The sequence below is a fragment of the Protopterus annectens genome, chromosome 10.part0 (genome assembly GCF_019279795.1).
Source record: "Protopterus annectens isolate FY-2018-M chromosome 10.part0, PAN1.0, whole genome shotgun sequence".
In the NCBI taxonomy this organism is placed as follows: domain Eukaryota; kingdom Metazoa; phylum Chordata; order Ceratodontiformes; family Protopteridae; genus Protopterus; species Protopterus annectens.
The window spans coordinates 1,796,319,177-1,796,345,436 of NC_056744.1; the positions used below are offsets into that span (position 1 = coordinate 1,796,319,177).

At 43.3% G+C, this 26,260-nt stretch overlaps 1 protein-coding gene across 1 annotated transcript in view; it reads left to right on the forward strand.

Annotated features, from left to right (window-relative positions):
* The first annotated feature begins 11,225 nt into the window (after positions 1–11,225).
* Positions 11,226–26,260, forward strand: part of LOC122814504 (Snf2 related CREBBP activator protein) — a 3,617,155-nt gene continuing 3,602,120 nt past the window's right edge. Inside the window, exon 1 of the mRNA XM_044087079.1 lies at positions 11,226–11,498. Coding sequence (XP_043943014.1) covers positions 11,244–11,498 — 255 coding nt within the window. The 5' untranslated portion in view covers positions 11,226–11,243. The remainder of the gene's footprint in view (positions 11,499–26,260) is intronic.

The window sequence follows — 26,260 nt, forward strand, 5'->3', positions numbered from 1 at the left end:
TGTGGGAATTGTTCATGATAAAATTTTGCCCTTTTAGGTTTTTTTGGATCTAGGGACAGTTTAGAAGAATATCTTGTACACTTGAATAACGCGACATCGTTTTTGAAGTTTAAGTCGACCATTACTAGTAAAGAGGCTTCCTTCCTTGATAACATTTTTTGCAAGGATGGAATATTGGGCACTTCTGTTTTTAAGAAGGAGACATATGTGGGTAGATATGTGCATGCGGACAGCATGCATGCCCCGCATGTCTTTCGAGGTGTGATTAAGTCTCAGTTCATTAGAGTGAGTAGGCTCAACACAGATGACATTGTCTTCAATGAACAGTTAAATGACACATTTAAGGATTTTGTTGATTGTGGTTATGCATTGTCTATTTTAAATGAGATGAAGAATCAGGTATCTAATAATAGGCATTCATTATATGCCCCATATTTCAGGAATTATAATCTTACGAACCCTGTTGTTGTGATAAATCAAGTTGTAAACTCTACTGTGCAAAGATTTAGATATGTGACTGGTTTTGCAAGTAAGGTTTCCCTTGTTAAACGCACTATCTATAAGTATTGGCCTATTTTAATGGCTTCCCCTGAGGTTATAAAATTGTTAAGTGACAAGCCGTTCTTCAGCTTTAGGAATATGAAAACACTCAAAATAGTGTTATGCTGCAAAGATTTCCCTTCCTTGAATTTATGCTTTGATAGACCCATCTACTCTACATTTAATTTTGGTACATATGCATGTCTAAACTGCTCCTGTTGTTCAGACTTGATCAGATATGTGGAATCTAATAGTTATGTGCATACGATCACACATCATACATACACATTTTCTGTAAGAGCTACTTGTACTACTACCAATGTGGTGTACATGGCATCATGTTCTGTATGTCCTGCATACTACATTGGTAAGACTACACGTAGACTCAAGGACAGGATTATTGAACACAAGTCGGAAATCAGGAGGCAGTATACTCAGAATGCCTTGTATAAGCATATTGAGACTTGTGGGGACAGACATACATTTAGATTTAGAGTTATTGATTTGGTGATTCCCTCACTTAGATGTGGTGATATTAATAATTTTCTTGAAACTAAAGAATATCAATGGATAGTGCTTGGGAGCTGATAGTCCTCCTGGCCTTAACAGTACAGTAAGCATTAAACCCATTCTTGTTGGATTACAACGTAGGTTGAAATGATGTTTTATTAACTTGTGCACATTAGTATGTTTATACATTGATGTTAATGTGTGCATTTGTTGTGTACATGTATGTGTACACCTATGTTTTAATGTTTCTAGAGTTTGTATTAAACATATAGGTATATATATACATTTTTATATTTTTATATTCTTATGATTAAGTATATTTATGTGCTAGAATTAGATTTAAATTGTTATGAAATTTGATCATATATATGCATATGTGTAACCATTTTTTTATTGACAAATGCTTTTTTGCAGTATGTTTCTTTAAATAATTTTTTAAATTGCACATTTGAATAGGTCATGTGACTTTGGCTGCAGTCACATGACTACTAGGCCTGTATAAAAGCAGTTGCTTTGTGTAAATGTATGTATTTAGTATTGAGAAAGGGTTTATACCCGAAAGCTTTGCGTCATAAAGTGATTTGTTCTCAGCATTCCTTGTGTGATTTTGTCTTCCTTGCTGCGACCTGTTTGCCAGCCCTCACAATGCGAAATGCAGAGAGTTCTTCACACTGTTCCCTTCTCAGGGACAGATTCCCAGGGACGCTCTGACTCACATTTGGCCCCCCGGTCTTCTCTACGCCTTCCCTCCGCTCCTCCTACCGAGGGTGATACAGAAGGCCATTTACATGGAGAGCAAGATGATTCTGATTGCCCCGCACTGGCCTCGTCAAGTTTGGTTCCCTTTCCTACAGAGGCATGCGATAGAAGGTCCATGGTTTCTGGATCCGTGCCAGACCTGTTGACCCATCAGTCAGGACGGCTTCATCCGTCTCTCAGGTCCCTGAAGTTGGCAGCATGGTTACTCCACTTCCATCCTTAGTCCGAGATAATGCTCTCGCCGGATGTGATCCACATTCTGTCTTCTTCCCATAAACCTTCCACCATCAAACTTTATTCCAGTAAATGGAAAAGGTTTGCCTTCTGGGCTCAAGAACGAGGTATAGATCCTCTCACTGCTCCAGTATCGGAGGTTCTGAATTTTCTGGCCTTCCTTTTTCAGTCGGGCTCTTCTGTTTCTACCATTAAGGTTCAGCTAGCGGCAATCTCTAATTTTCATGCCTCATTTGAACCTTCATTGATGTCTCACAAACTTTGTAAGGCATTCCTTAAAGGGGCTTGGCTCCTTAGGCCTCCTTTATCTCATCCTGTTCCTCCTTGGGATTTGAATATGGTTCTTGCTGCCCTAACTGCCCGTCCTTTCAACCAGCTGCTACTTGTGATTTAAAATTTCTGTCTTGGAAACGGCCTTTTTAGTAGCCATAACATCTGCTAGGCGAGTTTCAGAACTTCAAGCTCTTTGTTCTGATCCTCCCTATTTGATTTTTCACAAACAGAGTTTCATTGAAATTGAACCCTGCATTTATTCCAAAGGTGGCCTCCTCTTTCTGTTTGCAACAAACCATAGAACTCCCTGTTTTTTCCCAGAATTCTCCAATAGCAGAATATACTTTGCATCAATTGGACGTACATAGACAGTTACGTTTTATTTGAATAGAACCGCTCAAGCGAAAATCAAATCAATTGTTTGTTTCTTTTGCAGCGAACAAATTGGGTCAACCAGTATCTAAAGCCTCCATATCAAAATGGATTAAAGACTGTATCACCTTTGTTTATTCACAGGCCAATAAAGACCTTCCCTTTCCTGTCAAGGCTCATTCTACCAGGGCAATGGCTACTTCTAGCTTTTCACTCCAAGTTATCCATAGATGATATTTGTGCTGCGGCTACCTGGACTTCTCCGCACACTTTTATTTCTCATTACAAGTTGGATGTGGTTTCTCGAGGCAGAGCTTCCTTTGGTTCCACGGTTCTCAGGAGTGTGTTCCAATGAGCCACCCGGGATGTAGGTGCTAGGGCTGTCCCATCTGTCATGAATGTAGGCGAGATAGGATCCCATTACATCTTTTAGTTATGTACTTACCATAACTTTGGATGTATGGGATCCATCTCCTACATTCATAAGTACCCACCCTCCTTCCCCCTGCCATTTGGATTTAGAGGAGCTGTAGTCACTGTTTTCTTGGCGTTCTTTCTTGAAGAACTTTAGTTGGTTATAGTGACTTATAGTGTCTCTGTGTTTACATGGGTGTATGAAGGTGAACAAACAAGATCTGGGGAAGCAGGTGTAGTGCATCCTGGGATAGGGTATAGCCCAGCCAATGAGAGACTTCGTGCTAGTATATAAGTTGCCGAGTCGGAGCTGATGGATCGGCTCCGAACCCATCTGTCATGAATGTAGGCGAGATGGATCCCATACATCCAAAGTTATGGTAAGTACATAACTAAAAGATTTTGCTCGCCATTACGTTGGCCGAAGGTTTAATTATACCATGCCATCGGAACAACCGACCGGAATTCACAAAAAAACCGCAAAGATAAGGACAGGCATCAGACACCCAAAACTGACGAAGAAGCCTCTTCTAGGCCAGTTGCCGGTTCTCATTGAGGCGCTTTCGCAGCCCCTGACACCTGCTACCTCAGAGCCACAGGCTGCCTCAGACTCCCACGTGGAGATGTCTAGGCCTCTGGATACTCATGGTGTTGGGCCTTCGGAAACTAACCCTTCAGATGGGTCCAGAGCTGCTGAGCAGGCATCGGCTTCTGAGGGTGTTTTCAGACCTTCACAACTTACCATAAATAGTACTGCCAAGTCTAAAACTCCAAAACTCCATTAAAGACAAAGAAGCAAGTACAGCATTCACCTGGACAGGCCTCCATGCCTAAAAACAGATGCTCAAAATGGCCGTAGACTTACTCTGATCAGGGGTACCCATCCCCCTCCTGATAAAAGGCCTAGACAGGATTCAGACTGATTCCTCTGACCAGGTTTCCATTTCTTCTGATCCCTCTTCAGACCAGGGATTCTCTTTACCCCCCCCCCCCCCCCATCAGGACTGTGATGCTGAAGAATCAATCCCTTCAGCCTCTCCTCCTGCGGATTATTCTTTTGGGGAAACTTTACATACCATGAGGGTGCATTTCCATTGGGAGGGCCAGGGTTGCTCAGAATCCATGAAAAGGCTCCGAGACTTTTTTATTGCCTCAGCACAGGCCACTTGCTATTCCGCCAGTGTTAGATATTGTGGATGATGTGTTCTCTGAATCCAGTTTAAATCCTGATTCTTGGCCACCTGCTCCAGTCAAGCCAGACAGGTACTACAGAGTCATAACCAAAAAAGCCAAAACAAACTGGTGAATTAAGAACCTTTAGAGCGAGCCAGCAATAAACAAAAGGTTTTCTGAAGAAGTTTCCCTAGGAGGCAAACTAAAAGCGGTTTAAATAAATTCTCAAACTAAATGTGAGCTCCTTCGTTTTTGGCGTGGATATCTAACACTGACAGTGACTGTTTTACGGATATTTAGATTGTTTGGCTCGCTCTAAAGGTTCACTTTTTAATTCACCAGGTACTACAGAGTCCCTGACTCTCACAAATTTCTTTATAAAAACACTGTTGCTGACCCAGAAACTATTTCCCAGGGTCCCAAAGGGGTAAAGGCTTCCACGGCTAAAAGTCCAGTTCCCTCTGATAGGGATTCTAGAGCGTTTGACAGATGGGGGAAGAAAGTTTACACTTCTGCAACTTTAGCAGTGAGAGCTTTAAATTGCCAGTTTCACATGTTTAAATACCAACAATATTTAATGCGTCTGTTAAAACAGAAAATGATTACAAGTTCAGAACATCCTGACTATAAGGAAATGCAGGATTTATTGCATGCAGCTGAACAAGTGGGAAAACTTACTCTGCAATGTAGTTTTGATTCATTAGAGGCTTCGTGTAGAGCAGCAGTTACAAGGATCTGTGATTCGAAGGCATGCTTGGTTAAAAGAACAAGGTTTACCTCATGTTAAGGCTAAATTATTGGATGCTCCTTTACAGCAGGATATCTTATTTGGTGTTAAGGCAGAAGAGATTTTAAAGAAAATGGAGGATAAGGTAAAATCTATGCAAATAGTGAAGGATTTCTGACAGGTACAGCCACCTCGATTTAGCAGAAATTGGCCTTCAAAGAATTGGTCCTTTCCAGTGTCGGACAGACCGCAAAGAGGCAGATAGACACCCAAGAGGCAGATCTCAGCCCCGAGGCTCTTACAGACCATGGCAGTGTGGTGCTTCAACCCCAAAAGGAGGTGAAGACAAGTCACAACCTTACAAGAAACGGTCCCAGTGACTTCTCCCTTCGAATGATAAGCACTTACCTTTTGGCTGCTCCCTTAGGGGGAAAACAAGCACATTTTTCTCAAAATTGGCATATAATCACCCAAGACAAATGGTTTCTGAATATTGTGTCTCAAGGTTACAGGTTCCACTTTCGCACTCTACCAAGGCTAAAAGGAATGCCGGACTTGCCACAAAATCAATGGGCAGAGGCACAATAACAAATTACAGCCCTCATGGACATGAGAGCTATTCAAAAAGTGCCACAACAGGGACAAGGATTTTACTCAAGACCTTTCCTTGTCCCCAGAAAGGACAAAGCCTGGAGACCCATACTAGACCTTTCTACTCTAAATACTTACCTGGATGTTCCGAAATTCAAAATGTTGACACTACAGCAGCTTCTTCCCATGCTGGGCAAGAAGGCTTGGCTTGTTACTTTGCACCTCAAAGAGGCATACCTGCATGTCCCTATCAGACAAAATTGCAGAAGATGCTTCAGATTCATAGCTGGTTCAATGCATTACCAATTCTCTGCACTGACCTTTGGCTTATCTACTGTGCCCAGGGTCTTCACAAAGTGCCTGGCACCAGTAATTGCATTTTGCAGACAAAAAGGATTTAAAATATATCCATACCTGGACTGCCTTATTCAAGAGCAAGGACATTTCTTCTAAAGCATCTGGCGTTTGTAAAAAGGTTGCTAATTTGCCTAGGGTACACAGTAAACGAAAAGAAGTCAAAAGTAGTTCCCTCACAAGAGATAATATTCCTGGGTGCCAGCTTAAATACAATTGCCCAGATGACTTCTCACACCAGCCAAGCAAGGGCAACTGACTCAGTACTTTCAGTTGATGGCAACAAAAACCCAACTCCCTGCAAGAAAAATGCTGCAGGCCTTGGGATTCATGGCATCCTGCATACTACTAATTCCATATGCCAGACTGCATATGAGGAAATTACAATGGTACCTAAAAAGTGTTTGGACTCAACACTGTCACAGTTTGGAAGCAGTAATACCTCTAATTCCCTGCCTACAACAGGAGTTTTGATGGTGGGCACAGGCATGTCACCTCAACAAGGGACAGCCTTTCACTGTACCCACAGCCAGGCAGACACTAACAGATGCCCTGAATACATTTTCCTGCCATGTCTGCTCCCCAGGTGTAATCCGAAGCAAGTGGACCGTAGACCAAATGCATCTTCACATCAATCAGAGATGTTGGCTGTACAAAATGCCCCAACAGCTTTCAAGGACCTTCTGCATCCAGGGCAACTATTAAAGACAGACAACACCACAGTTATGTGGTACTTTAACGAGCAAGGGGGCACTCATTCTTATCCCCTGTGCAGACGAGCCATGACCTTGTGGAACACAGCTCTAACCTATCAAGTTCATCTACAAGTATAATTCCTGCCAGGAAAGAGAAATACTCTGGCAGACGACTTGAGCAGAAACATCATGGATCCTCATGAGTGGAAATTAAATCCACAAGTATTCAGCATGATACTCAAAAATGGGGGTGCCTAGACATAGATCTTTTTGCCTCCCCAATGAATTGCCAGCTTCAAATATTCTGCACAAGGACCTATTGCCAGCTACAAAAATTCTGCACAAGGACTTATCACACACAAGCATGGAAAGTGGATGCTCTCTCATTCAGCTGGAAAAGCTTAAAAGTTTATACCTTCCCACCACTGCCTCTCCTTTCAAAGGTACTCCTACAAGCCAGACAAGAAAAAACACAGATGATCCTGATTGCCCCAGACTGGCCACGCCAGCACTGGTACCCAATCTTAAAGAACTTAGCTCAAGGCCCACCATGGATTTTACCTCAAACTCCGCACCTTCTGACTCTGCAAAACAATTAGATCTTGCGCAGTAAGCTCAAAACCTTAAACCTGGCTGCATGGCAGATTCATTAGTCAAGCAGACAACACCTCTCTAAAGCTGTTATGGATGTCATTTTGGAGGCCAGGAGGCCTAGCACCAGGAAATCTTATTCAGAAAAGTGGAAGAGATTCTGTGCCTGGAACCAGGCTCAAAGTTTTGACCTTGTTCCAAATATTCCTCAGATATTACAATACTTCACTGAGATGCTGGACAAAGGACTATCCTTTTCATCCATTAAGATCCACGCCTCTGCCATCTCGGCTCATTACAACACGGATCCTCCTATTTTCTCCCATCCATTGCTAAAACAGTTCCTCAGAGGGGCTAAAAACATAAGACCGTCCCGGAGAGCATCAACACCAACTTGGGACCTCAATTTTGTCTTGGAAAAACTAACTTTACATCCTTTTGAGGCAGGCATTTCAGCAGAATTAAAATATGTATCATGGAAAACTGCTCTGCTTCTGGCAATAACCTCAGCATGAAGAGTCTGAGTTACAGGCACTAATGACAGTGGAGCCTTTCATCATTTTTCACCAAGACAGGGTATCTTTAAGAACAAAAACCCTTCATTTATGCCTAGGGTAGTATCCAGTTTGGCTCTTAACCAAACAATTCACTTGCCAACTTTTTATCCAAATCCCCAGAATAAAGGGGAGAGACTTCTGCATTCCTTGGATATACACAGGCAATTGTTTCTACTTGGACAAAACAAAAGCTTTCAGAAAAACTGAGCAGTTGTTTGTAGCATATGCTGCACGATCACAGGGAAAGGCTATTTCAAAGCTGACCATTTCAAAGTGGATAGGACACTGTATCCAGTTCTGCTACACACAGCATGGGAAACCTGTACCTAGTAACATTAGGCCACATTCCACCAGGGCAACAGCCACTTCAACTGCCTACCTTAGAGGAGTACCTACCAAAGATATCTTGGAAGCTGCAACTTGGAGTTCAGTGCACACCTTTTACCAAGCATTCACTTGCCTCTTTATTCTAGATCCAGAGCTGGCTTTGCCACTGCAGGGCTTCAGGGCCTCATAGCCTCCCCAAATCCTCTATAGAACCAGCCACCCCAACTCAGCTTTGGGATTCAACCCAAGTGTAATGACTGCAGCAGTGAAACACGATGTACATAGTACAGTTTTGTAACTACCATAAATGTAGGTGTTGGTGTCTTAACTGCTGCAGTCCAGGTTACCCACCTGCCATCCCCTCTTTCTTAGCTGGGACTTGACTATACTTTTCAACCCTATACTAGCTAGGTGGTGTATTTGCTGGTAACTGAAGGTTTATTTTTTACCTTTTTTGTATGTTTTATTAGCAATATGTATTGCCTACCTATTTGGGGGCACCTGACATCTGGGGCAAGAAAAACTGAAGAAAATGGCACCGGCTGCATCTTGTATACCCCCTGGTGCATTAACGTCAGGGAAGAAGCGACAGCAACGGACGCAGGACCAAGACTTTGGTTATCCTGCCATCATGCGGTCCCACAGTCGGCCAGAGTTCCAAAGTATAATGACTGCAACAATGAAGACACTCTAACATCTACATTTATGGTAGGTACAAAACTGTACTTTTCCATTTCTTCCTGCCCTCTGCATCTTGCTCTGTCACACCAACCACCTTCATGTCCTCTCTCACCACATCCATAAACCTTATCTTAGGCCTTCCTCTTTTCCTGTACCTGATAGCTTCATCCTTAGCATCTTTTTCCCAATGTGCTCAGCATCCCTCCTCAGCACATGTCCAAACCAACGTAATCTTGCCTCTCTGGCTTTGTCCCCAAACCTTCGAACTTGGGCTGACCCTCTAATATACTTATTCCTAATCCTGTCCACCCTCGTCACACCCAGTGCAAATCTTAACATCTTTAACTCTGCCACTTCCAGCTCAAAGTCCTGCCTTTTTGTCAATGCCACTGTCTCCAACCCATATAACATAGCTGGTCTTACTGCCCTCTTGTAGGCCTTCCCTTTCACTCTTACAGATACTAGTCTGTCACAAGTCACTCCTGACGCTCTTCTCCACCCACTCCATCCTGCCTGTACTCTCCATCTCTCTTCCACACTCACCGTTATTCTAAACTATTGACCCCAAGTATTTAAACTCATCCACCTTCGCCACCTCTACTCCTTGCATCTTCACCATTCCTGTATCCTCCCTCTCATTCCTGTATCCTCCCTCTCATTCCTGTATCCTCCCTCTCATTCCTGTATCCTCCCTCTCATTCCTGTATCCTCCCTCTCATTCCTGTATCCTCCCTCTCATTCCTGTATCCTCCCTCTCATTCCTGTATCCTCCCTCTTTCACACACATATATTCTGTCTTAGTCCTGCTGACCTTCATTCCTCTTCTCTCTTGAGCATATCTCCATCTCTCCAGGGTCTCCTCCACCTGTTTTCAGTACAACTTTCTGAAAATGTATGTCTTCAGTTTTTTTGTGTGACACCAGGTAACTTCAGAAACTTGGGTTCTGATGGTCATTCAGAAAGGTTACCACTGGCAATGGGAGTCCCTGTGCTTGAAGGTATCCTCTGCATTCATCCAGTCAAATATCCTAGTTTCTCCTTCCAATTCTAAATCAAATGTTACTTATAAGGATTATAGAACCTATTCCCCTAGATAAAGTAGGGAAATGTGTCCAAAAGTTTTTTTTTCCTAAATCTTCTCAGAATTCAACATGCACACTCTCCAACGTTACCTTTGATTTTTATAGTAACTCTGGATTTAAAATGTTTGTTACATTCCAGTTCTCAGATTTCAGATGCCGTTTTTTCTTCCATTTTCATTTTTCTGCTTTACTGTTTGACTTTACAACTTAGAATATGAATAAGTTATACATTGACATGCAAGTCTAATGCAGTTGAAGTGGAATTGTCTGAGATATAGTAACTCTGCAGTGCAGAAAAGAAAATGTCTACAGGCTACAGTAGTCTTTGTGCAGAGAGATGACTTTTGCAGTTCTGTTTGTGTGGCACAGAGCTTGTCTGGTGGCAATAGTTAAATATTGACTGTAGTGGTCCTGATAGGTCTGGTTTTATGCTATCTGTGTGGTAGTATGCGTCTCCGAGAATGCGTTGAGGACCTGCTCTCATAGTTTTGGGCTGGGGATATGGATTTATATTTAATGGCATTTCTTGAGCAATGCTGGAGGGCAGTGGGTTGGGGAGAGGATAAATTTGGAGCCTTATATTTCGGCCAGTAGATTTTCTGGGTTTTCTGGTTCAGTGTAGGTGGCTTCATTTGTAATTTGATCTGTACATTGATGCGTTCTGTCTTTGAGGTTCCAGGCATAGTTAAAGAAAGCCTTATGGTTATCCTTGGTCTGGGAGGCTATTATTACCTCTTGTTTGGGTTTGATGGAGTTTATTTGCCCTCTGAGTTGCTTGTGCAGATTGAGAGTTTTTTCCTACTGGGTTCTGCAGTAATGCAAAGTTCCAACTATTAAATGGATAATGTGGCACAATTTCAAGGCCTCCAATATCTGAGAACACGGTTGTGTATCTGAAATTGTTCACAAAGAACCTGTACAGTTATGCTAATAGATACATATAGAACAAACTCAAATCAAATTACCCTGGTATAATCCCAACATCAGTAGATTGTATAACAAAAGGAAGACTGTGATGGCAATAATTATGAAGAACCATATCTAAATATTCCAGGGTTAGCAGGGGTTCTAGGTCCTTTTTCAAAGGAGATGGTCCAGCCTTACCCAGAGATGACATTGCACTGGGGGGGGGGGGGTACAGGGGTGCAGCATTTGTTTATGTTGGTGAGCATTTGAACTGTCTGCTCCAGCATGGTTGTGTTGAGAAAGTCAAGAATCTGTGGTACTTCAATTTTGGGATAATGTACAATTCACAGTTTATAGTGGGTTAATTGAAGTCACTGTGCTTGATTTTGAGTGTGACATGATGGTGATTGTCTCTCAATTTGTATATGTTTTTCAGGTGGCGCATCAGAGTGATGGAATGACAGGAAGCAGCTTGATTTTACCTGTGCCCTCTGTGTCATCTTGTGCAAGAGATTCTCTATTACATTACAACTTATTGGCCAGTGATGACTCTTCCGATAGCTTCAAGTCTGGGGGTGGTCCCATGCTTCCAAGCACCTTGCTGCCAGTCCTTGGGACCAGTATGGCTGTGGAGTATGAACAGCAGGATCTGCTTGCAAGAGGGCAGAAGTGGGAGATGCCAAATACAGAGATTGCAGAGCAGGCCAAACATGTAAGTAGTATGTCAGCAGTGTGAAATGTTTTATGTTGTCACCAGAGCAGGCTGAACCTTGAAGTAGTATATCAGCAGTGCTGAATGTGTTTGTTTGCTGTTATATGTATGAAGTGCTGTGACTGCATGATTAAATTGTTAGTTCACTGCAGCTTTTTTTCTTTTCCTCTTATTTTTGCTGTTGTGCCTATCAGCAGTTCTTAGCTGCTCTGTATCGTAATTTCAGCCACCTTCGGGGTGAGTGCTTCCCACTCAACTCTGTCTTTTTTGGGTCTTTTATTTTGTTGAGCCTGCTTCAGAAGTATATGACATGGGGATGGGGGATGAGCAGTTAGGGGTTTGTTATCCAGGCTGACCTGTGTGCAAATTTGTGCTATAGCTAGATAACCACATTCTCCTACAGTGCTGGCCTGGTGTCCCCACCTGCTGCTGTGCACTTTGACTGCAGCTACTCTGTGATTCACAGCTTGATGGGTGAGGGATTTCAGCCATTTGGTACTATTTCTACCTCTTGGGAACTAGTTATGGTAAGCTGGAGATGGTTTCTTATTCCTGCTCTCCTTTTTTTTGGTGTTGGTTTGTCTCTGTCTCAGGACTTTATCCACCTACCCACTCCCATGTCTTAGGACTTTATACGTCTGCACTATTCAGCCAGCAGTTTCACTGCAGCTTTTGGTAGTTCAGTTATGGCTTTCTTGGCTGTATGGAAGCAATTGAATAGAGGATTACTTTAGCTTTGAAAATGCCACTGTGTATTCTAAGGTGTTCTGCACTACAAACAAAACTTCATGAAAGCAAAAGTGCAGGTCTTAATGTGGTAAGCTTTCTGTTTTTGATTGACGTATAATTTATATTTACAGGTTGTGATGTGGTGTTTCAGGCTGTTGCAAGCACATCTGCTTAAAAGAATGAAAATTGCATGTTCATTTTTTTTTTTTCATTATCCGTGATTGGAGACTGTAAAGTGGTGGCAGGGGAAAGTGTAGTTAGGCAGCATAGGATGGTGGTTTGTAGGATGACATTGATGATCAAGAAGAGGAGGATGAGTGTGAGGGCAGCACCAAGGGTCAAATGGTGGAAATTGAAAAAGGGTAATTGTGAGGTGATGTTCAAAGAAGAGTTAACAGTCACTGGGAGGCAGTGAAGAGTTACCAAATAGCTGGGTAACTACAGTAGAGCTAGTAAGAGATGGCTAGAAAGGTGCTTGGTGTGATACCTGGACAGAGGAATGAGGACAAGAAGACCTGGTGGTGGAATGAAGAAGTACAGGAGAGTATACAGAGAAGGAGGTTGGTGAAGAAGTGGGATTGTCAAAGAGATGAAAGACAAAAGTATAAGTAGATGAAGTGCATGGCAAAGAGAGAGGTGACGAAGGCTAAGGATAAGGCGTATGAAGAGTTGTATAAAAGGTCGGACACTGAGGGTGAAAAGGACCTGTACCGATTGGCTAGACGGAGGGACCGAGCTAGTAAAGATGTGCAGCAGGTAAGGGTGATAAAGGATAATGAGGGAAACGTACTCACAAGTGAGTTGAGTGTGTGGAGCTGATGGAAGGAGTACTTTGAGGGGCTGATGAATGAAGAGAATGAGAGGGAGAGAAGATTGGATGATGTACGGATAGTGAATCAAAAGTGCAGTGGATTAGCAAGGAGGAAGTAAGGATAGCTATGAAGAGGATGAAGAATGGAAAGGCTGTTGGTCCAGATGACATACCTGTGGAAGCATGGAGGTGTTTAGGTGAAATGGCAGTGGAGTTTTTAACTAGATTGTTTAATGAAATCTTGTAAAGTGAGAGGATGCCTGAGGAATGGAAAAATGTGTTTTGGTACCGAATTTTAAGAATAAGGGTGATGTGCAGAGCTGTAGTAACTACAGAGGGGTTAAACTGATCAGTCACAGCATGACGTTATGGGAAAGTAGTGGAAGCTAGGTTAAGAAGGGAGGTGATGATTAGTGAGCAGCAGTGTGGTTTCATGCCAGGAAAGAGCACTACAGATGCAAATTGTTTGTTCAGAGTGTTGAAGTTCAGAGAAGGTTAGAAGGAATTGCATTGTGTCTTTGTGGATGTAGAGAAAGCATATGACAGGGTGCCTAGAGAAGAGCTGTGGTATTGTATGAGGAAGTTGGGAGTGTCAGAGAAGTATGTAAGAGTGGTACAGGATATGTATGAGGGTAGTGTAACAGCAGTGAGGTCTGCGGTGGGAGTGACTGATGCGTTTAAGGTGGAGGTGGGATTACATCAAGGATCAGCTCTTGAGCCCTTTCTTATTTGCAGTGGTGATGGACAGGTTGATGGACAAGATCAAACAGGAGTCCCCGTGGACTATGATGCTTGCAGATGACATTGTGATCTGTAGTGAGAGTGGGGAACAGGTGGAGGAGACCCTGGAGAGATGGAGATATGCTCTAGAGAGAAGAAGAATGAAGGTCAGCAGGACTAAGACAGAATATATGTGTGTGAATGAGAGGGAGGATAGAGGAATGGTGAGGATGCAGGGAATAGAGGTGGTGAAGGTGGATGAGTTTAAGTAATTGGGATCAGTAGTTCAGAGTAATGGTGAGTGTGGAAGAGAGGTGAAGAAGAGAGTACAGGCAGGATGGAGTGGGTGGAGAAGTGTCAGGAGTGATTTGTGACTAGTACCATTAAGAGTGAAAGGGAAGGTCTACAAGAGGGTAGTATGACCAGCTATTTTATATGGGTTGGAGACGGTGGCATTGACAAAAAGGCAGGAGTCTGAGCTTGACGTGGCAGAGTTGAAGATGTTAAGATTTGCACTAGGTGTGACGAGGATGGACAGGATTAGGAATAAGTATATTTAGAGGCTCGGCCCAGGTTGGAAGGTTTGGAGACAAAGCCAGAGAGGCAAGACTACATTGGTTTGGACATGTGCTGAGGAGGGATGCAGAGTATATTGGGAAAAAGATGCTAAGGAATGAAGCTGCCAGGTAACAGGAAAAGAGGGAGGCCTAAGATAAGGTTTATGGATGTGGTGAGGGAGGCCTAAGATGAGGTTTATGGATGTGGTGAGAGAGGACATGAAGGTGGTGGTTGTGACAGCAAGATGCAGAGGACAGGAAGAAATGGAAACTGTATCTGCTGTGGTGACCCCTAACGGGAGCAGCCGAAAGAAAAAGAATCTGTGTATTTTCATTTTTTTCTGTGAATTGCTGCTTTAATTTGACAAATTAATTTAACAAATGTAATTTGACAATTGAATTTTATTAATTTAGCAGTTAAATTTATTTGACAGATTAATTTGACAGTTTAATTTGAAAAAACAATTTGACAAATAAGTCATTGAAAACCGTAAATTATAATATGTCAGTTTTTTGCTAATAAAACAGGAACAGCATTTAACATTAATGATACAACGTCATAAACGTTTGCTCTGTGTTGATGTAATACATATTTTCTTGGTTTCACAGGTAATGCAAATTATCTTGCATGCCTTTCTTGGAAGCGTTTGGTTTAATTTTAGTTGTAAGAGGGGGCTGGGTGTAACTCTTCCTAATACATCATCAGACATCACACTTGTATGTAGGATGTGCAAAGGTCAAATCAGCTTAGCTAGGCCACTAGTAATTGGCATTTTAAAGCAGGGAAGGGGGATAGTGCTGCTTGCATGGGGTGCCTGTTTTAGGCTTCTGAAAGCCTTCAATAACAAGGTTAAGTCCTGCAAAGTAGGAGGCATAGTCTGTCGCTTTTTTTTTGCGATGAATTTGATGTTCTTCGTCTCACATTGCTGCAGTCATAACCTGTGGGTAGTCCGCTGTCCTCGGTCGGCCCGAATGCCAAAGAGTTAGGCTGGCGTCGGTCATGGCACCCGGAGCTGACGTCAGTACGTAGTAGTACTTAAGCGCATGACCGACGTCATATCCTCAGTCTTTCTTGCCGCATGGTCCGAAGCAGAAGCAGCGTTTGCAAGTGCCGTTCGGCGTTCTGAAATTTTCAATTATCGAGTTTCAGACCGAAGACCAAGTTGGGCTAAGTACCCCGTTGGGGAAAATTTTTGTCTTTTCTTGCCTCAGTTAATCCAGATGTCAGAAAAAGTTAATTGTATTTCTTGTGGGAAACAGATACCTCATAGGGACTATCATTCTCTCTGTATTCCTTGCTTGGGGCCTGAACACGACGTAGTCTGGTGTCGCTTTTGCGCTAGATTTAATAAGCGCACCATTAAACGAAGATTAGACTGTGCCAGGCTTGTTTTCGGTAAGCGGTGTAACTACAACATGCTGTCGGATCCTCCGACGCCCGCTACCGCTAAAAAACGTAAAGATAAATCTTTAAGGTCTAAACCGGATGAGTCGTCCGTTGCGGACGCCGGTTCTATGGAACCTCCGGTTGAATCTGTGGATCCGGCCGAGGTCTCGGCTGAATCCCAGGGGGAGCCTTTACTTTTGCAGGAGTTGGCCTCTCAGGAGTTAGGCCAGGCCGAGGGTGCTTCTCAGGTATCTGTAGTTCCATCCTTACAAAAGGTTATTAGGCCTTCTACCTCAGTGGCTAAAGGCCATGCTAAGGCTAAACCTGGTCTTTCTGGTACTGGCCATAGCCCTAGTTCTTCAGCTTCTGTTCCTAAAAAACATATGTTGAAAATGGCAGAGGATTTGATTACTTTGATCAGGGGATCTTTGCCCCCAGAGAAGAGGCCTAGGGTGGAGACAGATTTAGAGGGAATGGAGCATTCTTCAGACTACTCTGAGTCTTCAGCTGAGGATATTCAGGATTACCCTCCTATTCAGATTCGGATGCAGAGGATTCCTGTCCTTCTGCTTCTCCTCCAGAGGATTTTTCCTTTTCTGAAACTTTACATTCCATGAGGGAACATTTCAAGTGGGGAAGGTCAGGATTTTTCAGATTCTCGAAAAAGGCTTAGGGAATTTTTGTTTTTACCACAACATAGGCCTTTGGCTATTCCCCCTGTTTTAGATGTTCAGGATGTTTTTTCTGAAGCTTCACTTAATCCTGATTCTTTACCCCCTGCCCCTGTCTAGCCAGACAGATATTGCAGAGTTCCGGAAGCACATAAATATTTGTATAAGAGTCCTAGAGCTGACCCGGAAACTATTATTCAAGGGCCGAAGGGTGTCAGGGCTTCTGTGGTTAAGAATCCAGTTCCTAAGATTCTAGAGCATTGGATAGGTGGGGGGAAAAAAGTGTACACCTCTTCTACGTTAGTTATGAGGGCTTTAAATTGCCAGTTTCATATGCTGAAGTATCAGAACTTTTTGTTAGGCCAATTGAAATCTAAGGTGGATGCTTTATCTGAGGGTATAGCGTGTAAGGAATTGCAGGAGTTGGTTCATGCTTCAGATAAAGTTGGAAAACATTCCTTGCAGTGTGATTTCGATGCTCTTCAGGCTTCATCCAGGGTGGCTGCTACTGGTTCAGTTATTTGTAGACATGCCTGGCTTAAGGATCAAAATTTGTCAGAGCATGTTAAAGCTCGGATTTTGGATGCTTCTCTTCAGTCTGAAGTTCTTTTTGGTTCTCCTGTGGAGTCAGTTTTGAAAAAGATGGAAGATAAAGCTAAGTCTATGCAGACTGTCAAGGATTTTTTGCAGGTGCAGCCCCCTAAGTTTAGCAGGAATTGGCCTATGGTCCTACCCTTCTTCGGATTTTCAGTCTAAGGGCAGGTCTGGACGTGGTAGAGGCAGGGCTCACGCTCAGGGTTCTTTCAGACCTAGGACTTGGAGTTCTCCTGCACAGTCTTCTGGTGAGGGCAGGGGTCAGCCTTTTCGTAAACAGACCCAATGACCTGTATCTTCAGCTGCCAGATCCTTCTTTTCTGGCAGCTCCTCTAGGAGGAAAGTTGGCACTTTTCAAACAAAACTGGCATTTGGTCACCCAGGACAAATGGCTGTTGGAAATAATAAATCAAGGTTACAAGTTTTACTTTCACACTTTTCCTCCTTTCAAAGGCATGCCGGATGTGCCTCCTCAGCAAAGGCTGGAGGCTCAGGAGCAAATTTCTTTGTTTTACAGATGGGAGCTATTCAGGTGGTACCTCCGTCAGAAGTAGGCCTAGGGTTTTATTCCCGTCTATTCCTAGTGCCAAAGAAAGGAAACACTTGGAGGCCAATTCTGGATTTGTCCATTCTCAGTACCTACCTAGACATTCCAAAGTTCAAGATGTTAACATTACAACAACTTCTGCCTATGCTAGGCAAAGATCACTGGATGGTAACCCTGGATCTCAAAGAGGCCTATCTTCACATTCCTACCAGGCCCAGCTGCAGGAGATTCCTGCGTTTTCGGGCTGGTACTTCTCATTATCAGTTCTCTGCATTGCCCTTTGGTTTATCTACTGCCCCCAGGGTGTTCACAAAAGTTCTGGCTCCTGTAATAGCTTTCTTCAGACAGAGGGGAATACAAATTTATCCTTATCTGGACGATTGCCTGATTCTAGCTCAAGACAAAGACAAGTTACTTCAACATCTGCAGTATGTAATGGCAGTTTTAAGGTGCCTAGGGTATTCTGTGAATGAAATAAAGTCCAGTCTAGTACCCTCTCAGGACATGTGCTTTCTGGGTGTGAGACTGAATACAGCTTCTCAGATGGCTTTTCTGACCCCGGACAAACAAAGAACTCTTCACCTATACTTCCAGCAGTTATCAGTACTGTCCAGGCTGACTGCAAGGACAGTCCTTCAAGCCTTGGGGTTCATGGCATCTTGCATTCTAGTACTTCCCAATGCCAAACTGCATATGAGGAAGCTACAATAGTATCTCAAAACTGTGTGGACTCAACACTGCCACGATTTGGACACTGTTATTCGGATAATACCTTGCAGAAGGAATTCTTGTGGTGGGCTCAGGAATGTCACCCAAACAAGGGCCTCTGTGACCCGACCAGAGGCGAGTCAGATCATAACGACGGATGCCTCGGACTTGGCTTGGGGAGCACACTTCAGTGGGAAATGGATTCAAGACACGTGGCCTCCCAGACTACAACATTTACATATCAACATGAAGGAGATGTTAGCAGTCCAATTTGCCCTGATGGCCTTCAAGGACTTACTTCAACCAGGAAAGGTGTTGATTCGAACAGACAACACAACAGTTATGTGGTACATCAACAAGCAGGGGGGAACCAATTCTTACCCTCTTTGCAGACAAGCAATGATATTGTGGGAGACTGCTCTGAGTTCGCACATCACTCTTCAAGCAAGGTTTCTGCCAGGAGCACAGAACTCCCTAGCAGATGTATTGAGCAGACAAATTGTGGATCCCCACGAGTGGAAATTGGATCCTCAGGTATTCCAACAGTTGACAGTGGCTTGGGGAACTCCAGACATAGATCTGTTCGCTTCTCCACTAAATTTCCAACTACCAAAATTTTGCACAAAGATGTTTCACCCAAAAGCTTGGAAAGTGGGTGCTCTATCTTTCAGTTGGAACAACCTTCACGTCTATACTTTCCCTCCTCTGCCTCTTCTTCCCAAGGTACTCTTGAAAGTCAGGTGGGACAAGCCTTGCATGATTCTAATAGCACCAGATTGGCCACGTCAGCACTGGTATCCTCTGCTGAGGAGTTTAATTCAGGAGCCTCCTTGGCCTTTGCCACAGATTCCTCACTTGTTGTCCCAGTCAAGCAATCATTTGCTCAATGTCAGGGTGCAGTCCCTGCACCTAACAGCCTGGCGTATTCTGTTTTAGAGCCTGTGGGGTCTCAGCTTCCTCAACAGGTTTTAGATGTCATTTTGGAAGCCAGGCGGCCCAGTACTAGAAAAGTTTATGCGGATAAATGGAGGAGATTTTTTCTTTGGAGCACAGCAAAGGGCTTTGATGTCTCAGTACCTAATTTGAGTTTTACGCTACAATACCTTACTGAATTACTGGACAGGGGGTTGTCATTTTCCTCTGTGAAGGTTCATGCAGCAGCCATTTCTGCTCACTATGATTGTGACCCTCCTTTATTTTCTCATCCTTTGTTTAAGCAATTTCTTAGAGGGGTAAAAAATATAAGACCCCCACGTAGAGCTCCTACTCCTTCCTGGGATCTCAATTGTGTGTTGGAAAAGCTTACTTTACCTCCTTTCGAACCTGCAGCTACGTCTGAGCTGAAGTTTTTGTCTTGGAAAACTGCTTTTTTGTTGGCCATTACCTCTGCTAGGAGGGTCTCTGAATTGCAGGCACTCATGGCAGTTGAACCTTTTCTGGTATTCCATAAGGATAGGGTGTCTTTGCGTACTAACCCTACTTTTATGCCTAAAGTGATTTATGATGTGGCCTTGAACCAGTCTATTCATTTGCCTACTTTTTATGCTGATCCCCAAAATAAGGGGGAAAAATCTTGCATTCTTTGGACATTCACAGGCAGCTACGTTATTATTTGAGCAGAACTAAAGAGTTCAGGCAGACTCAACAGTTATTTATTTCTTTTGCTCTGGCTTCTCAAGGGAAAGCTGTTTCAAAGCAAACTATTTCTAAGTGGATTGGTCATTGTATTGCTTTTTGTTATTCTCATCATGGGAAGACTGTTCCTGCTGGGATCAGACCTCATTCCACTAGGGCTACTGCCACATCTACTGCCTTTTTGACGGGGGTAACTACTAAGGATATTTTCGAAGCAGCTACTTGGAGTTCAGTACACACTTTTACTAAGCATTACCATCTCCTCTTTATTCCAAGTCTAGGGCTGGGTTTGCCACTGCAGTTTTACAGGGCATGTTAGCAGCTCCTAATGCTTTTTAGTTTGCCAGCCTCCCTTTTCCTTTGCTTTGGGACTCTACCCACAGGTTATGACTGCAGCAATGTGAGACGAAGAACATAGTACAGTTTTGTACCTACCATAAATGTAGATTTTCGAGGATCCACATTGCTGCAGTCCTATTTTCCCTCCCTCCTTCCCCTCTATTGTTTGGGGTTGCTGTTTTTTCCTTTGGGATAATTGTTATTTTCTCTCTTGTGGTTGTTGGTTATTTACTATTTTGGCTCTGGCCTTTCCTTTTTAAGGCCTTCTGACATCTGGGGCAAGAAAGACTGAGGATATGACGTTGGTCATGCGCTTAAGTACTACTACGTACTGACGTCAGCTCCGGGCGCCATGACCGACGCCAGCCTAACTCTTTGGTATTCGGGCCGACCGAGGACAGCGGACTACCCACAGGTTATGACTGCAGCAATGTGGATCCTCGAACATCTACATTTATGGTAGGTACAAAACTGTACTTTTCGCTGCCAACATTTGTTTACATGCTGAGTGCTGCAAGGGTTCCTATTAGATGGCCGAAGACTCATTATATCAAATGCATCTTGGTCGAACGTAAAACAACGAAAATGCAAAATAGTGAAGTGGCTTTTAAGTAAATTCTTTCCCAGGGAAAGAATTCACTTGACCGCTTCTGTTACTTTGCCGTTTTCGGCAGTGTAGTGCGATCTTGGAGTTGGTATGTGTAAGTAGGGGGGTCCCCCACTTTATGTATTTCAATTTCTTTTTTTTTTCCTTTTATTTGGAACACCCAATTTTTTTCCCTTGGAAAAAAATCGCTGTTCTGAGCTTTCGAGAAGTTTTTCTCTTACATGGGTTTGATTATTCTTCGCTTTAAGCGTTCGATGATATAATATAGACCCTTGCTGCAAGATCAACTGTGTTTAAACAGGAATTTGCCATTATACCCAATAAAAACAGTGCAGGGTTAAGCCTTTAAATTTTCAAATGTAATTTATTTTTCATAGTACTATGAAACTGGGACAGGTTGGGACAACCGTAGGATGTGTATCTAGTCCATCTTTTGGTTGTTGCATCTTTATCTAGCCAATCAACATTACAGTCAGAAATAGTGCAAAGCAAGATGGAGTGTAGAAGACAACCTGCACTTATGGATTTTATTGCACAATTGTATAACTGGTAACCTGACACGCATCTGTTTGGGGAAGATGACTTTATGTTCCTTCCCACACTTATCTGTGTGTTGGTGGCTTCTTCCATACTAGCCTCTAGATGCTAGTACAGGTAACTTATTTGTCCCTTCAGCTGTCTTGCATCTCTGTTGGACATAATCTAGGCTGTCTGGGGAGAGAAGCGAGTTAAACCCGTCCTTTTTAGGATTTTCTACAGAAAGTAACATGCAAGTGTTCCTCCTGGAGTTCCCTCAAGCCATATTGCTGGCCAATTGTTTCCTAGGGTATTATATTTCCATCCAAGAGGAACAAACTCAGTATTTCAGCTGTGTACAACATTTAAAGTTCCTTCTGTCCGCTACAGAGAGTTACAAGAATGAAGGGAAATTTTCTATTGGTGCAAGGAGAATTTTCATACTCCGATTTCTGTGCCTTGGGTTTGGGTAATTACTCTTAACACCTCTTTATACATTTTGAAATTAATTTGGTTTTGGATGGACCAAGTCTGAGACAGACCTATAAGCCTGGTTGTCTTTCCAGAATGGGGATAGCTATCCTTTTCTAACCTGAAACATCAGTAGTCATTGACAAAGGAACAAAAAAATGGCACAGTGGTGCAGCGGTAGCGTTGTCGCCTCACAACAAGAGGTTCTCCTGTTCGATTCTTAGCTGGGGTGCCTTCTGTGTGGAGTCTGCATGTCCTTGCATTTGTGTGTTTCCTCCGGGTGCTCCGGTTTCCTTCCACGTTACAAAGACATGCGTCTGGAGCATTTTTCCCCGTGCCTCCGCTGAAAATCGACTTTATTTCAAGTCAGACTTTCCTGGTAAATAGATGTTAAATTAAAAAAAAAAATCTCCAATAAGCCACACTCTGATATCCCTGGAAATCTGGTAAACCTTACTTTCCCAGCATGGGGGGGAGGGAGGGAGTGAAAGGATGTGTGCTGACTTCTTGTGTTTACCACCAACCATAATGTATGATTTGGCCCTATATCTGGAGAGAACAGTAAGCGAAACCTTGGACTCCGTATCAAAACTGGTGGAGGATAAACCCAGTTGACTGCTTGAATCATTTGAATCCTGTTGATACCACTACCGAACTTAGACCCCTTTTTTTGAATTTCAGATGAGAGTATTAACTTTGAGCCCTCCAGTATATTTTCAAAGCAAGACCAAGGTAGTTTATGGGAACATTCCTCTGCAGTAAAAGGAAACTTGCAGTGTGTTGAAGGATATGTTGTAGCATATCGTAATTGCTTCCATTTTTCAGGCATTGATATTTTGTATCCATACAATTCCACAAAGCATTTAGCATCTCCGATAACCTGAGGAGATCCACTTCAAGGTCAGTAAAGTATATCTGCACTCATTTGTGTAACTGGTTAACTGCCATAGCTTCTACATGTGTTTTAGTGAACAAGAATTCGAAGTATAAAGCAAAACCATAAGGGAGACCATGGGCACCCTTATCAATGGGGAACACTTGTTAGCTATTTTGATCCTGGCCTACTTGCCCTTATATAGTCTCCTTAACCATATATCTTGACAGGCTGTGTTTTCCAATGCTGCAAAGAGGAATTCAGTTAACCCTCAGATTCCTTTTCTTGAAAAATATTAACCATTAGAAGTTTTTCCCCCTCTTTTTCTCTCTGATACTGATGAGGGATGTGTTTTATTAAATTGCAGAAGTTGCACGCTGGGATACAAAACCCATCTGATCCATATTTATCAAAATGGGGAGGCACCTGGCCAGCCTATCCATAATTAGGCATAAACAGTTTGTAGTCATGTGTCAGATCTGAGATGGGTTGATAAGATGCCACCTGTGAGGGATCCTTGTTTTGTTTGAGAATTCCTGATATGTTTGCTTGTCTCAAAAATGCGAGTAAGGGGTCACCACTATAAAAGCCAGTGTGATGAAATTGAGGGCAATCTTGTGTGACACCAAGATGTAAATCTTGCTAGGGAGATTGTCGGGGCTAGTTTATTTTTTCTCTGCAGTGAGTTAGACCGTCTTCCATCAGTCGGTAATTAAACTTGCAATTTTCTAACTGCAGTATCAAATGTGGTGTTCCTCAATTTGGTTTGTGATTTTTCCTGTTGAGAGTAAATTAAGTTCACGTCAGCTGTTTGCATATTTTTCCTAAGTTTGACTTTTGTGTGGTTGGCTCCCTAGCATTGACATCTGGTACCTGGGGAAGAGGAAGAAGGTGTAGTCTTCACACTTTAAGATGGCTTAACTTGGGCTTTTGGAATTTTAAGAAACACTTTACCAGGGCCATGTCTTTCAGAGAATCTCCCCTGGTTCCTCTCAAGTGTCCCAGACAGGAGGAAGGTGATCATGCTGTGTGTGAACTCTCTAGTTAGGCCTTGACATGAGGGAAGGTGGGTCATCATCTAGCACCAATGAAGCTAGAGTATTGATATTTCCTTTTCTTCCCATGTTGCAATAATACTGTGGGATTCTCTGCTACAGGCGACTCAAACGTCTGCTGCTATATAAACTCTTAAGCCTGGTTGTTGGTCCATCACATGCAAGGCCATGAATCAGGTGCCTTTAATGTGATGTCTGCATGCGTAGACCTCAGAACTTTTCTGCCGCAGTCGATTTGTCAGATGGATCGCATCGCTCCTCTACTGTCAAGACGTCTAAAGCTAAGTACCCCTTTGGGGAATATCGCTTGTTTGTTCTTTGCCGATGTCTGCTAAGAAGGGTAAATGCCGATATGGACGTCAAATTCTGCATAAGGATGCCCATGACCATTGTGTTTTCTGTTTAAGCTGGGAACACTACCATACCTCCTGCTCCATTTGCCAATCGTTCGTCCCTGAAATGCTTAACTGTCTGGCCGCCCTTGATCTATATTCAGAAAATCACAGGCTTAAAAAGTGGTGCTTAGGATGGATCCTGAATCGCCCACCTGGGTGGAACCACCACGAAAAAAGGCCAAGCTTTCAATGCTTACTACCTCTGCCCCTGCATCATAGGACACCTTGCCCAACCGCTGATATAGGGGTTGAGGGACGACCGCTAGAGCCACTTACTTCGTTGGCTCCCCTTGAGGAAGTCTCTTCTGAAATACTGGCCGGCACGTCCGCGGAGGTTACTCAGACGTGCGTTTCTATTGAAGTCGCGGAGGAACCAGTCTCCACCAGATGCCTGCCTGGGGTACAGGAGTCCAATCAGTCTTCCTAAGCTCAGGCCCCTGAAACTAGGCCTTCTCCCTCTCCCAAAACTACCCCTTGAAAAAGAAAGCAAAATAAGCAAACTTCTCTCCCTCTTCTGAAGGACTTAGCTGACTTGGCAGTCTTTTACAGTCTTTGATACAGGCCTTCATGGCCCTTAAGCCTTCGGCCTCTTCACCCTCCATTATCCCAGTGCTTGGCCCAAGACCTGTCTCAGCTACTTCTGTTCCCTCTCCCACTTCCTGGGAAGAAGAGGAAGTTTTTTCCTCATCAGATGAGTATTTCTTGCTTGTTGCAAATAGCTTCTCCCCTGGAATACTATTCCCCAGATGAGGAATCCATAGAATGGGCCTCTACTCCAGAAGACATCACTTTTGGACAGTCCATTACTAAAATGAATATTTCAAATGGGTTACTTCCCAGTTGACTGAATCTAGATATTTTGAGCTGCTGCGAGTTGAATCTCCTTCACCATCTGCCATCCTCCCAGTTATAGCTGCATATCTAGATGCATTTGCATCAGTATCTAAAAATCATGACTTAGCCACCTGCTCCTAAGAGACCTGATAATTTCTATAAGGTTCTTGATGACCACAAATGTCTTGTGAACCCCCCCCCCCTTTGGCGGACCCTGCAGTGATAGCTTTTGCCGCAGATAAGCAGTCGGGACTGATCACATCCTCGTCTCTTCTGCCCACTGACAAGGATAGCAAGAATATGGACAGGCTAGGCATGAAAGTTTATACCTCTTCTACCCTAGCCTTCAGAGCCATTAGCTACCAAACCAATTTGATTAAGTATGCTTTGGACTTGGTATCCCAAGCATCTACACTTCTATACTCTCTTCCTGACTCTCCCAACAAGACAGATGTAGCATCAAAACTGACACTGGCATCCCAGGTAGCCAGGCACTCTATTAGATGCATTTATGATGCACAGAAGCCTCTGCTAGAGCTGCTGCATCTGTGCTTTGCAGATGTTCATGGCTTTGTCTACAACCATTGCCTGAAGATTTCAAATCCAAAATTCTAGATGCCCCACTAGACCACAACCTCCTGTTTGGAAAACCATTCTGCTGGACTGTTTAAGAATCTTCAGGAGAAGAGCGAGGAGGTACCAGACATATTAAGCACCGTCTGGTATCTCCTTTACCAAAATACTAGAGAAACTGTTTAGCTAATACCTCCAATGTCTGAAGAACCCCTCCCTGCAGTGCTACTCCTTCCAGGCATAGTAAAGGAACCAGGAGGCAAATCTCTTACAGGTCCGCTTCTTCTCAGCCTACACACAGATAGCCCTTTCAAGACAAAAATGGTACCAACAGTGTGTGGCTGCCTTGCCCATCTCCCCTGTCACCCCCCCCCTACTGCCGGCCCTTTTGGAGAACAATCACTTCAGAGCGCTGGGTTCTGGCAATAGTAGAAAAGGGATATTTCCTCTCTTGGAAAGAAAGCCCTACACCACGGGACATTACCCACCCCCCCCCCCAAAAAAAAAAAACTACACTTTTTCTCCCATTATACAGGATCTAGTGGCCCATGGAACCATGTAACCTATTCCCTCAGGAGAAGGAAAAGGTTTCCACTCGAGGCTAATCAAATACCAAAAATGGCGGGCTGTGGAGGCCAGTCCTGGATTTCTTTTTTAAACTTCTTTCTAAAAGTTCCTTCTTTCAAAATGCTATCCCTTCAGATCCTCTCTCCACTACTGTCACTCCCAAGCATTCATG